Consider the following 14,951-nt stretch of genomic DNA (forward strand, 5'->3'; position numbering starts at 1 on the left):
CCCCCCCCCCCCCCCCCCGGCTTCTAGCTATACAGACACTCAATCCCATATACCCTTCTCTGCCGTGAGGAAATATAAAACGTAATTGACACAAAAGTGTGCACTGGAGTATAAATATTTTCACAGCCCTAAGAGAAGGCTTTTGTTTAGTTCACTGGCCTGCCTAAAGATATGTATTTATCATTAAGAAGGCAAGGAATGTTTATGTTATGGCCTCAAAATAACTAGACAGGCTTTCCAAAGGCTGCTATCTGCTAATCCTAGCCAATACACTGACCTTCTACTCCCTAAGTGCACACGGATGGAACGCTTACTACACTTAGAATAATCTAGGCATAGATATGCACATAACAAAACACACAACTCTAAATGCATAATTAAATAATGCAATGCATGTCAACTGTAAATGCTACCATTTCTATGGTATGCAGATGTTCTTTCAAATTGCAAACATTCTGGAAGGTAAAACATATACTTAATTTACTTTTCATTATTTGAGAACTTTAAAGAAAACCCAGTACTTCTGTATTATCATAAAAATGACAGGGAGCAAAGAGGCAAAGTGATGGCAAAGTAGTTTCAGGGGCAGATTAGTCTTCATATACATAACTTCACTAAAACATGCAAAAATGAATCTACATATGAGCCAAAACAGTCAATTGCAAAACACAAGAAAAGGAGCTAATGGCATCTATGCTTTGGCCAATGCTTGACAACTCTCCTTTCTTTCTGATCTTTACAAACTGCAATAGCACATAACATGATTATGCATAAGGGAGTGGCAATTTACAATGCGCCTGGTTTAAACATGATCAAGCAATTTTTGTACTCTACCCGTTTCTTGCCATGATAGCCCGTTTTGCTTGTTTGTAAAATTTATATTTAACAATATAAATTTAGGCACCCTTAGCACATCCTATATCCTGATGTTAAGCAAATCCAAATCCTTAGCCTCTACATAGTTTTCCCCTTCCCCTATAACTTATTTATAAAGAGATTACAGAAGGCAGATAAGAAAGATGCAAAAGCTGAGAATTAAGCTACATTGGAAACCAAAATGCAATCTACAAGAAAAAAATTCTTTTCTGGTGAAGAAAAATGCTCTTTAATGTTTTGATACAAATTTGGCAGGATGGAACTGTCTCCAAGATATGAGATAAATATGTATTTCCTTCTTTTTATTATTATTTATCTTATGGCCAGAGCCCAAGTGAAGAAAAGCAGTTATTCTTTTTCACATGGCAAGACATTAATAAAATGTGCGATGCAAGGCAGGTCTTATAGTTCAATCTAGGTGTACAAATCTGATTCTGATTGAAAAATAGGACCAATATTTTCAAAAATCTCAATGACACAACTGAATGTAATCCAAAAATGCATTTAACCACAACTTGGAAAAGTCCACCAAAACCATTTCCTAAAACTCGAATACATTATTAGATTCATTCAAATCATTGTGAGCTCTTTTAAACCATTCCTGTGCCTGTGAATTTCAGTCCTACCTTGATGGAGTCTCTGTCTATTGGCAAAACAGCAGCGTACAGGCACATCAAGTGATGAGAAGAGGAAAAACGGAAAGTACTAGTTAGTTTACATAAAATAAAAATTTATCAAATCTCATCTCTAGTAAGTAGCACAGATGTCAAATTTTGGTTTAAAGTTAATCATTAAAACTACTTAGTCTGCTCCACAAAGCACCAATCTACCTTTGACACAATTTCAGACACCAAAATGGACATTCATATTATTTATACTGTACACTGACTTTTCTACTTATAAAAGTTTTTATAATCATGTCTCCGCTAAACACCATAGTATTAAGATAACTTGATGCCAAATATTACAGTGCTTCCAACATCAGAGATGAGAAACGTACATTTATGTGATAAAAATCATTTACCCTAGATTATAGTTCATGGTAATAACACTGAAACAGGAGTAGATATGTGGTTTTAATTATGAGCCACACCCTCCCAACCCAAACCACCCATGTGGCAAGTAAATTCTCACATAGCTATGCTGGCAGAGAATTTTTCATTTGCTTTTCTGCCATTAACTAAATATTAATAGTAAGCACCATACAAACATAGAAAAATGTCTCCGTACCATCATCTACTTTGATGGAGGGGGGAATCAATCTCAAAGGAGCACAACTGGCCTTTAAATCAATTATTTGCATAGACATTTGGGTTGTTCTTATAGGGAGAGATGAGTTAATTTCATGCTTCTAAACAGACTGGGTGAGAAGGGTAGTTAAACCAACAGATTTCATTAATTTAGGTTGCACTTTTCCACAATTACTAAGACTACTGAAACTGTTTTCTTACCTGTGAGGTTTTTACTACACTAGATAGGTGATCTGATTTAAAATAATAATTGACTCTGTCCAATCATCAAGCAAGGCTTTATTAGTAAGTTTTCCCCCACAATAGATTCAGTGAAACTTAACAGTGCCACTTACTGTTTCAAACAAAGAGAATCATGGGATTTCATTGCTCATTTTGAGTTGGGGGAACATAGGAGAATCAAAAGCACTAACTAACCAGGAAATAGGCCCCCTTGACTTTCTGGATTGCACTGACTTTTTTTTTTTTTTTTTAAAGATTTATTTATTTATTTGTGCATACAGAACTGGGGTACAGGCCAGAGGCTCAGGGGCGGTGAGAGGATTCACCAGAGACAGAGTGGGGAACAGAACAGGCAGATCGACGAAGTACACTGCTGAGGGGAGCAGCGGGCGGGTCAGGAGAGGTCTGCCACGCCATGTGGTCACCTCCGGGGCAAGGGGGAATTGAACTCATGAGGAAGTGGCTTTAGATTCTCAGTGCTGTGCTTTAACCCACTGTGCCACCAGGGAGGGCCGATTGCACTGACTTTTACCACCACGAAGGCATTCTTTGGCAAAAGACTACTTCCAAAAATTAATTGACCTTCCATCAGAAATCCTTTGTTTAGTCATTGGTAAGATTAGAGTCAAAGACAAAATAAATTATGGCATCCAAGACCACTCTTAGCCACAAGGAGGTTAATATCTGACTGAGACAGCTCCAGAGAATTACTCACCTCTTTGGTGATCATTGTCATGGTGTTTCTTCTCATCCTTAATTGGAAGGTGGGACTGACCTCCCAGAGCACTGGAGAGAGCCAGGAGTCCTGCACTGCTCCCGATGGGTGGAATGGCAGGGGGCTGCAGCCCCGAAGGGTGTGGGGTCAGAGGCACTGGCAGACCATGTCCATGTGATAAATGCTGGGCCTGGAGTTGTTGCTGCTGTGAGCAATGAGACAAAGATATTGAACTTGTCACCTATACGTCTACCCCACCAACAAAAAAAAAGGGAAAGGGAATACAAACAAATCATGCAAAAACCAACAGACATGCAGGAAACATTTATCCTTCACATATGTACATGGGAGGAAGCTGTATAATAGTGAGGCACTTTCTTTCTTAGATTTGACTGTTTTGTAATGCCCTGTAAGTAACTTAATTTTCAAATAGTGAAATAAAGTAACTTTTACTAGCTGAAATTCAGATTTTAACAAAGTGCCTGTGTTTTTGTTCTTCACAAAATATGGCCTTGCCACCACACATTTCTAATCAAAACATATATGTGACTAACTGTTAAAGCAGTTATGTTGAACAAAAAAAACTGAAAATTGAGAAAATTAGTGTTAAACAGTTCTCCCAGAACCACTGCACAGCATGCAGCTGAGAGTTAATTTGAAAGAGAAAACCTGAATTAACAATCCAGAAAAAGAAACTGGTTGCAGCCACCGTTATAAGCCCTTTAAGTGTCCTCAGCGGTACTTGAGCAAATTACTAAAGAAAATCTAATGTAGCAAGGCTTGGGTCCTCCTGTAGGCTTGCTCAATAATGCTGAAATAATTGGGCACTCTGTGCACGTTTAGTGATGCTCGAATGAAAAGCTCGAGGCTTGCCCTTGTACTCTTCTCCAGCGGCCGCCTCTGTGTTGTGACAGGTTTATCTGAGTGGGACTGTGATGCACGCACCAGTAACTGTGCTGACAAGAGTTTAAAGTCATTTTTACCAGCACACTGGCAACACATGGAGAAAGCCCTCAAGAGGCTGGAATGGTAGTGCTTGACCTCAGCCGAGGCCACATCAGTTCTGGCTTCAGGGAAAAGGCTGTGGGAAGGCCTTGCTGCCTCTCCCACTGCTGGGGGGTGGGTGCTTTGTAGTGGTACAGAAAGTGTGAAGGGAGGATGTTAAGCTAAATACATCCTTAGGCAGGAAGCTCTTTCAACTCCAGACCCTGCTTAACAATACTCTGTGAGAACAAGAGTAGAGTAAATCTCAAAGGAACTTTTATAGTGATCACATTTTAGTTGCTGCCTTTAAATCAATCATGTTTCAGGATTAGCCCACAATAGCCAAATAGCCTCTTCTATACTTTTTCTTTCCAAGCTAGGAATCACTAAAAAGGTTTTTAAAAAGTATGTAAGGATGGCATATTCTGCTCTCTTTCATTGATAAAAACAATGATGACGTGCCTTTTTTATTTATAAAGAAAGTACTTCAATGAAAAATGTTTTTTTTCACCTCTCCAAATGACTTTTCTTGCCCTCTTCACCTTCAACAACCTTTCTGTGTCTGACATGACCCCTAGGTATGATATTAACAAATGCTTTCCTCCAGCTGGCCTGCACCTATATTCTGACTGTGTGTCTGAAATATAATCAATAAAGTAAAGTACCTACACATTTGAAGGCAAGTTAGCACACATACATGGAAAACCAGAGTAGTGACCCAGGAGCTGCACCACCATCGGGCACTAACATCCCACCAAAGCGCTACCTAACTGTTTAACATAATGTGCTGCTGCTTTTGAGTGGTCCAAATTACGTTTAAAATTCTCTATGTATTGTTATTTACTCGTGACCAAAAAGTACACACAATCATTTTTAAGTGTGTAAAAAATGATTAACATACCAAAAAAAGTAAAGAAAGTGTGTGAATATACAGCAAAAACAATCCTAACCTAGTTCAAACAAAACAGCTCGAAAATTACTCCAATTTTCCTTCCTCTCTTTTTCCATACATATACTTCTAGTGGGTAAGTCAGGCCTGCTAGTCTCATAGCTCAGATCAGAGTTCACTTGGACAAGCATTTATTAAGAGTCTGCATCTGTCACCTTTCCAACACTCTAGCTCTGAGAGCTACATCTAGCAAAACCCTAAGCCAACCAGGCACTGAGACATTCGGATAATATCTAAGCATGTAAAAATATGTATGACTGTTCCATTAGACATTAAAAAAAAAAATCCCTCAGCCAAATGCAATCTTTTCAATGATTGCAAAGGAATCCTGGTGTTTCATTTGTATTTTTCTCTCATGGGATAAAAGTCAGCAGTGAGTTCCCTTTTATATTTGATCAGGAACTTTTTAGAGGCAGAAAATTTCTCCCTAGTGTAACAACATAGTAAAGACATTCTGGGGTCCTCATTTGTACTCTTTTCTACAAGCTTAGTATCGGTACCCTAACATATGGCTCAAGATGAAATGCCTTATGCCAAAAGAACTTGAAATAGCAGTTTAGCAGGAGTTGAAATTACTTTTCATGTCCTCCACTGCCCCAACACAGTGCCGTATGCATAAAATGGAACTTGATAAATATTATTAAATTTAATTAAAATTACCTCTTTTGACTTTTTCATGTGCAGCGCGTGCACACACACTCTCATCTTCTCAAATTTCTCTCAAACTTAGGTAAATTTTGTTGTCTCCATACTCACACAATACACACTCACACACCCCTCTTACTCCTGAACTCCCCTGTAATCTGGATTCCATGCCCGGGATTCCCACTGAACCAATGACCATCCAGTCACAGAGGGCATGTCCTCCTTGTGGAAATTCTCTCCAACTAAAGTCAGAAACACAGAAATGATCAGCATGACCTCTCTTTAGCTCTCTAAATGCTGTTAGATTGCCTCCTTGGCTTTTTCTTCTCCTGCTCACTAAAAAAGAAGAGTCTTAGACCATTTGCTCTTCTCTAATATTACACAAATGACACCCATATCTCAGCTTCCCATGCTCAGTATCCCTAGATCTAATTCTTGCTAGACCATTCTACTAGGTACCAACACTACCTGCAAATAAAAATACTGAATACTAAACACTTAAGCTCAGTTGCATCACCATCAATTTGTTTTTATCCTGTGTGCCTATAGCCATAAACACCAAATCATATCAATTCTCAAAAATAATTACTTCTATTTCTATTACTAGACATAGAAGTTCATACTTTAGTTACTGCAAGCCTTCATTTCGAGCCCAGTTATCTATCCTATCTTACCACCAGTAGTTTTTTTCCAAGATCCATGCCACCCCATCTCAGATGCACCTACCTCTCCTCATGTTTCATCTGCTCTGCAACAGTTTCTCCAAACACTTCACATGCCTACTGTTCTTACTATCTTAACAATCCCTGATTATCAGTCATTGGCATAGGATGCCTCAAAAGGTTTGGCTTATTCATCTTTTTATGGCTAAGGAGATCTTGATTAGCTGACACTGTGAAACTATGGGGAGAAAAGACTCTAATTTTCAGCCTGTTTGTGCCCCTGGGCCAAGTCCACAGCTCTGTAGTCATATGGGCACACATTTAAAGCTTTTAAGAATAAAATTTCTACTAAATATTAACAGTTCCTTTGTACCCTCTCCCCAGTTTCCACTAACATTAACAGTCTATTTTATCAAAAATAAAAACCTAACATTGGGTTATTAGTATTAAACTACAGATTTTACTCACATTTTCCTTGTTTTTCTACTAATGCCATTTTTCTGCCAAACTGCATTGAGAGGTTCAACTTTCCCCTTATTATGCCAAATTTATAAAACCCTTTCAAAGAATTTGAAGGCAATTCAAATGTTCTTTAAAATATAAAATTATAAAGTAAAAAATTAAATTAAATACATCACCAAAAGGCTTATGATAAAAGGGTAGGCCAGACAGCAATAAGCAATGTAGGCTTTAAAGCCTATAAAAAATGGTGCTCATTTTTCTGGGTAAGTTTCACCTTTTTGCAGAAGAAGCAAAATAGTAGATATAGGCATAACTGATAATGACTTGATTAGTCCACAAAGAAACATATTTGAGGTCATCGTCTTTTAAATAAAAGTAGTAAGTCACCAACAGCTAAACTGAACTTCACTTTTAGCTCCATTAGAAAGTATAACTGGTCAGGCCCTCCCTGGTGGCGCAGCGGGTTAAAGCACAGCACTAAGAAGCTAAAGCCACTTCCGCATGAGTTCAATCCCTGCCTGCACCGGAGGTGATCCACATGGCATGGCAGACCTCTCCTGACCCGCCAGCTGCTTCCCTCAGCATTGCATTGCACTTCATTGATCTGCCTGTTCTGCTCCCCACTCTGTCTCTGATGAATCCTTTCACCCTCCCCATCTCTGGCCTGTACCCCAGTTCTGTATGAATAAATAAATCTTAAAAAAAAAAGTATAACTGGCCAAGTTTCAAAGAATGTTCAAGAACTTAATATGAAAGGCTCTTACAAGTCTTCGCATCAACAGAAGAAAACTAACATCAGATTCCTAGAAAAGGAGTCCTTTTTCTCTGGATATTATCCATGGAGTTAAAAGCAGCATAACATACTAGGACTACCTTACAATTCAGTATGTTTCCCAACAGTGTGAGTGCTGTTCCCTGATTTCGACCCCATGTGTATTAACTACAGAGCAAATGGCCTGCCCAGATCTACTACTTTACCATGTGGTTAAAGAAACGATCCTATACTTCAAAAAGTTAAAACCTGCTTTTTAAAGACAGAAGGACAGAAGAAAAGGGAAAGTTTATCAAGAGTACAACACTGACTTTTACTAAAATATTTTAAGAAAAATCACCACCTTGGATAATTACAAATCAACAGGTTAAAACATGTTGAAGGGACAAGTCAGCCAAAGAACCAAAAAGTACATAGACTGTAGTACTAATTCAATGTAAAATAGATATCCTTTGGTGTAACTATAAATGAGACACATGCTGAGAAAGTTACATACCTAAAAAAACTTTTCTCACTGAGATTCCTAGGCACTTACTATCTTTGGCAGTCTACTTCATCAAAACAAATTTTATCTGAAACCTGAATGGCCTTGACTGGCCACTCAGGAGAATAAACATTAAAATGGAGTGAACGTCAAGCTAAGGCAAATACTCCATTAAGATAATTCATTTAAATTTGAAAAATAACCAGTAATTATTTTTGAAAATATATAGCAGTGGGGCTAACAGACACATCCTTAATTCTGCTAACAGCTTTTTACTGGAGTTTCTCTAACAAGGAATTAATTCCTTTCAGTTCCCAGTCTGGCACCAACAGGAGAGACAGGATTGCTGCTGAGTCAAGTTCAGAGAAAATATCTTTTGAAATGCTGTCTATCAGGAAAAAGAGAACTTTTTAACTCAATGTCCCCAACTTTTTTTTAACACTGGGCCCCTTCTAGTTGGTAGAGTTGGTAAGGTCAGAGTTGCAATCCACACACGCCCTTAGCAATTCTGGACATCTTTAGCTGAAAACCAGGCACAGGTTTTCATGTCCATTACCCACAGTGACTACTATGCTATCAAGGGCAGAAGACTTTTGAAGAAAAAAAGACAAAAGCCTCCTTCTTAGAAGCAACGGCAACCAGTAACAATGAGCACAATGACTGTCAAGTCTTGGTTTCTTTAAGGAAATAAAATTGCAAAGAAAGTCCTTACACCTTATGCCAGAAATCAAAAGAGCTGTCTAAGCTAGCTAGACTGATGGGAAATGACAAATAGGACATTGAGACAATTTGCAAGTGTCCTCATTGGCCAAAGTGGAGACAATTTAAACATCAGGAACCTTAGTTCATAACTACAACAGATTTCAGAACATTCTTTTAAAGTGGCCAGGGGTGGATGTATGGCACTCCGAGAACACAGGTGGCATTCTGGAGTAAAAGACTTGTGAATGGCTCCTAAGCCATAAAGCAGCTAGCCATGATGCGTGTGCCTTAGTCCAAACAGGGAGACACCACCGTAGCAGGGAAGGAAGCTCCCCAATCTTAAAAGGACTTGGTGGAGAGGAGGTAACAGATTTTTAAATGCAGCATCAAGCATAAGATTGGCTGGACCCATATTTCCTGGACTGTGAAGATGCCAGGTTGTAGGGGCTGGACTGACTCTGTTAAAAAAGATCCTGGTCAGCATTTGAGGGCACATGATAATGACGTGGCACTATAGCCACCTGATTGAATCCTTAGAATTTTACGCGAGCAGGAGCCAATCATTTAATCTTTCTAGGCCTCAGTTTCTTCATGTAAAAAATGGAAAGTTGTAACACCTAACTCATCAAGGATATAGGGAGAATTTTATGAGACTACACATATGAAATCTTTATTTAGCATGGCTAATATTAGGCCATACTGGCATTCTTTATGCCCCAACCCCACCCCGACACACACACACACACACACACACACGTAGCAAAAGCTTTTCTTTACAGAATGTTATTTTATATGGACAAAGAATTTAAAATTTATCACTTCACCACTCTAAATGTACTAGTGGCATCAACAGAAATTCAAGTCTTTTGGTAACAGGTGAAAGTATCAGTCCACAGGCTGGCTAAACTAACCTCACCAATAATGAGGCACAACTAGAAATACACAATACGTAGGGTAGTAGTTTTGGTAAAAGTCCCTAACAAGAAAACAAATCTAGATTGTGGGACATTCCACAAAAACTGGTCTAGAATCTTTTAAAATGCCAGAGTCATAAAATGTTCTGTTATGCATCATAGATGTCTACAGGACAACAAATGCTTATTTGGAAATGGCGTAAAGAAAAACCTTTATGAAGAAGAGAGCGCTAGGAAGGAATTCTGTGGGCAATGGGAAGAAATATAAATATTAACTTTATGTTGGATGTAAGGGAGTGTTAACTGCATGATGCTTATGGGGAAAATGCATATGACTGTCTTTTTCGAATAGTTCAGCATACACAAAAAGACATAAAGCAAAGGTGGGAAGTTCTAAATCTAGGTATGTGTACACAGTGTTTGTCTCATTCATCTTTCAACTTTCCCTATAGCTGGAGGGAAAGAAAACATAAGATGTGCCAGTCTAGCCAAAACCTGAGAAGCTCTGGCTATTAATAATTATCATTAGCAAAAGCTAAAGGTTAAGTGAATTTACAAAAAGCGCCAAGAATTAAAAGAAGGAATTTCTCAACTTGTTTATCTATCATCTGTACCTTAGTCCTGAAGTTAGCACAATCCAAGAGACTACTACGACAGGAATAAGTTTTTTACACTAAAACCACAGATCACTGTGGTCTTCAAGATCCTTGCACTTGTCTTTAAGGGAAGACAGACAACAACAAGGAAAGCATGCAAAGCCCATGAGTCATTGTTAGTAAGCAATCAAGGGGTAAAAATGGATCCCAAACTATGAAGGGGTCCATCCTCTAATAAATCTTACCACTCAGGTACACAAAGACAAAAAAAGTCAAACAAAAACCCAGATTCTTAGTACAAAAGATCTTTAATAGAATTAGTCTGCAAAGAAAGGATACTCCTAATTAAACTTTGAAAATTACCCATCCCTTCACCAGCAGATGACTAACTAAACTAAACAGGGTGAAGCTGAAGAGAAGCAATGGCATGGAAAGCTTGCCACAGTCTAAGGTACTGTGTGGTGGGGAACCACAAAAGAGGCCAGGCAAGTATGGGACAGAGAGGAGAGAGGTAGAAATACAAACCAAGGTACAGCTGCCACTGTCTCTGCCAAGGACAACCTGCCCATGTATGTCTCACAAATGGGTCTCTACATGCCAATCCTCTGTATGTCTCCTTCTCAGCAGTTCCAACACACAAGTCAGGCTATAGAAGAAAGAAAGAGGGCCCACCTGCCTTCTATATTGAAGAGTCCACTCACCTCCACCCCTAGTTTCCAGTAGCTCCCCTGTGTAGAAGTCTGGTTCATGATGTGCTTAGACTTGTAACCAAGGTGGCTGCAGGAAGGGCGGGTGGGGAAAATGCTGCCCTTTCAAATGCTCTGTAATGTTTCTCTCCTTCTCACAGAAATGGCACTATAATGCTGTGCCATGGATACCACTGTCCTAATTTGCAGTTTAACTTGCATACTAATAATAGGAAAATGGGGGAGTTAATACCCGCAAGCCATCACTTACCAAATTCTTTCCCATCACTGTTCCAACATGTTAGTTTTTTCTGAAATGGTACAAAGTTTACTAGAAATAGTATTTCTAAGCAAATTAACAGAAATACAATTTCCTGAGACTGAATTACTTTGTACTTAGAAATTAACACATTAGCTTACTAAAACCAGCACCTCTATTTTGCATTTGTCATTAAATTCACCAAGTATAAGAGCCTGCTCCAAAACACTTCTGTAGTTACTTGAATACTTAATAAAAAAAATGAAATCTGGGCCCTCCCTGGTGGCGCAACGGGTTAAAGCACAACACTGAGAATCTAAAGCCGCTTCCACATGAGTTCGATTCCCGCCTGCCCTGGAGGTGACCACATGGCGTGGCAGACCTCTCCTGCCCCGCCCGCTGCTCCCCTCAGCAGTGTACTTTGTCGATCTGCCTGTTCTATTCCCCACTCTGTCTCTGGTGAAGCCTCTCACCGCCCCTGAGCCTCTGGCCTGTACCCCAGTTCTGTATGCACAAATAAATAAATTTAGGAAAAAAAATGAAATCTGCATTTAGAATGTCGAATTCAGATTCTTCAGCAGCTATGAATTTAACCTTAGAGCTCAGCTGATATCTAGGGTCATGTAGAGTTTTGACCAAAACTCATGCATGGGTTACATGTACATGCACACATCTGCATAGAATATACATGTAACTGAAATGTTTAATAAACAATACCAAATACTCTGCAGTACACTAATATTTTCTATTCTCTTTTTTAAAATTAAAGCTGTTAAGTATGGCTCACTGCTCTCACTGCACACTCCTATGGGTTTCATGACCCATAATGTGAAAGAAAATGAACCAGATTAAGCTACGTTTTATAATTAAGAAATATATACTTGGTCTATTCATTATCCCTAAGTGTTGAGTGATAATGGTCTTGCTGTATTAATGAGGTGACTTTTGAAAGCACCTAAGGATGGAGACTGGTTGCTAGGAGAACCAACCAGATGATTACTAGATTGAAACTTTAGCCTTATCCAAGAACCTGGGAAGGAGAGAAGTGAGAGGCTAGACTCTTGAGTTCAATCACCACTAGTCAAAGATTTAATCAATTATACATATGTAAGGATGTCTCCACAAAAAACCAAAAGGACTTGTTTTAAGAGACCTCCTAGGACTTGGCTAGAATGACAAGGCTCTGAAAAGGCATAGAAAGCCCTGTGCCCGGCCCCCAAAGCTTGCCCTCAGCATCTCTTTCACCTGCCTGTTCCCGTTACATCCTTTTCCAGTAAGTGGGTAACCTAGTCAGTAAAGTGTTTCTCTGTGAGTTGTGAGACTCTCTAGCAAATAAATTGAACTCAAAAGATGGTTACTAGGACTTCCCATCAGTAGTTGTGAGACACACAAACGGAAACCCAGGCTTGCTGTTGTCTCATTATTCTTTCTGGCTTGTGTTTATGATATAGTCTGATCTCATCATGAAAAGCAATTAAAGTCAAACATCCTACCAACTGAAGAAAATTAGTTATATCAATATGTTGGTGGTCCTATTCTCCAGTATTTTTCTTGAATATATAAACAGAAGTAAAATTATGCTATTCTTATAGAAGTGTGTATCAACAAACATTTTACCATATCCCTAAATAATCTTCCTAAGTGATCCTCAATCACTGAGTTAAAGTTCAAATTATTTGAGGGTGAGAAAGGTATCATGATACCATAATGTGTCAACTAAAATAGTTGCTCTGCAAATTACAGATTCCCCAACTAAAAGTAGCCTAAATAATAGAAGTTTTTATTTCACATAACAGATACACAGTTGTCTAGAAGGCACAGCAATATCAAGACTGGGTCAATACCCTCTCTTTTTCTCAGGAAAAACACTTCCACTGTCCCCATCACAAGGCGGCTTCCCTGGCTCCAAACATTAACTCATATTCTTCATAATCTCACACAATTAGGTATGAAAGATGCTAATTCTCAGAATTTCTAACTTTTTGAAAGGGTGGACAAGGTGACATGCCTACCCTTAGCTAGAGCTATACATCAGCCTCCACCGTAGGAGACAGGCTGTGCCTGCAAGAAACCACCAACAAGCCTGTTTTGACACCTGTCTTTGCTTTCAGGTCATTCTGAGGCTACTAGCTGAAGAAACCCCAAAAAATAACCTCTGGGCTTTCAATCCAAGTAGACAGTAGTTTAAACTGTTTTCTTTTCTCCTCAAGTGCTTCTTCTCCCAGATATTAATTTGTGCAGAGCTGTGTCTACAAATTGCTTTGGGTCAACCAAGAAACACCCTAGGGAAATAAAAATAAAAACATGACTGCCACTTTGCTTTGGGACCACAATGGCACTGCTCCTTGTGGGTCAGAGAACACAACCTGGGGCCAAGATAAACTCTCCCCTTTTCTTATGAATCTGCCAAGGGAAAGAAAAATTATGAGAAACACAAGGGCTTGAGTCGCCATGGAGCTGACTTAAAAAAGGTTCAAGAATGTGCCATTTTTACTTCTTCCTTAAAAGGTTGAGAAAAGGAGTCAGGGGCCTAGTTCTAACTCTTGCTTATTAGGTCAAAACTATTGTTTATATTTGCAAACATTACTATATCCCCCTCCCCCGCAGAGTATATTCCAAACAGGACAAGACAAGATTTTCTAAAGATAGATAGAAATAGAGAAATGGTATATAGCTTGTCACAAGACAATGCAGCAATTTCAAAAAATAGGAGTCCCCGAAATATACTAGCTATCACTAGGACTACAACTTATTTGTGCCCCCTCCCGGCCAGTAGCCCTTTACTGTCCTCCACTGCTGCCTGAAATTAGCTTACCACACACGTGTTTGCTCTCACTGCTATCCAGCCACTATCCCAGTCAGTCTCTCGCTTGGCTTACAAACCAACAAAAACATTCATCCATTTATGGTCTGTCTGCCCAATGAAACAATGAGGACTGAAGAAGCAGGGGCTAGTGCTCAGTTGTCACTGTGGCCCAGAATTTTAGAGGGGGCTTGTAATAATGAGAAACTCGGACAAGAAAAGTTCTGAAGGAACATCTACTTGCCTGTTTTCTTTTGATATGACTATATAATGGCAGCTGTTGGCCTCCGTTAATTTCTCTTACTACAAATAAGTCATCAATATCAAAGTTAAAATGTAAATGTTGGCTCTCCATCGTGGCACATCAGGTTAAAGCTCCGCACTATGAAGCTCTCAGAAGCCACTACAGCACTCGTTTGACCCCCAGCCAGGGAGCTGATCTACATAGCATGGCAGACCTCTCCTGACCCGCCAGCTGCTCCCCTCAGCAGTGGACTTCATCGATCTGCCTGTTCTGCTCCCCACTCTGTCTCTAAAGAATCCTCTCACTCCCTCACACCTCTGGCCTATACCCGAGTTCTGCAAGCATATATAAATAAATCTTTTTTTTTTAAATGTAAATGTTTACTGTGGCTAAATTTTTTTCATAACACCTATGACGATATCAATAAATTATAGCTTTTCTTTTAACTCTGCCAAAAAGTCGAGAAACTCTCCCATCCCCTGAGCAACACTTTAGAAACAAATCAATGTAAACTCATTATTTCTGCTTTCTGTCTATACAACTTCTACCAAGATTTTACTACTTCAAATCAAAATCTTACACTGTTCCACTATACAAAGGCTTAAATGTTTTTTTGTGTTATAGAAGACCCACTGTTTGACTCTGGACCAAAATTTCCTTTCTAGAAAATGTATATATCCAGCCTACAAACACACACACATACAATCCTACAAACACTTCAAGGAT

General features: G+C 39.1%; 1 protein-coding gene across 4 annotated transcripts in view; it reads right to left on the reverse strand.

Annotated features, from left to right (window-relative positions):
• Nucleotides 1-14,951, reverse strand: part of TLE4 (transducin-like enhancer of split 4) — a 135,561-nt gene that overhangs the window by 62,252 nt on the left and 58,358 nt on the right. For 3 of the 4 annotated variants that reach the window (XM_012721512.1, XM_004677551.2, XM_012721511.1), the window contains 2 exons: nt 3,064-3,268; nt 1,503-1,519 (listed from right to left, as the gene is read on the reverse strand). In XM_012721512.1, the coding sequence (XP_012576966.1) occupies nt 1,503-1,519; nt 3,064-3,268 (222 nt within the window). The remainder of the gene's footprint in view (nt 1-1,502; nt 1,520-3,063; nt 3,269-14,951) is intronic. The other variant, XM_004677549.2, reaches the window with a different exon arrangement.

Source organism: Condylura cristata, unplaced genomic scaffold (genome assembly GCF_000260355.1).
Source record: "Condylura cristata isolate star-nosed mole 26May11 unplaced genomic scaffold, ConCri1.0 scaffold00006, whole genome shotgun sequence".
Lineage (NCBI taxonomy): Eukaryota > Metazoa > Chordata > Mammalia > Eulipotyphla > Talpidae > Condylura > Condylura cristata.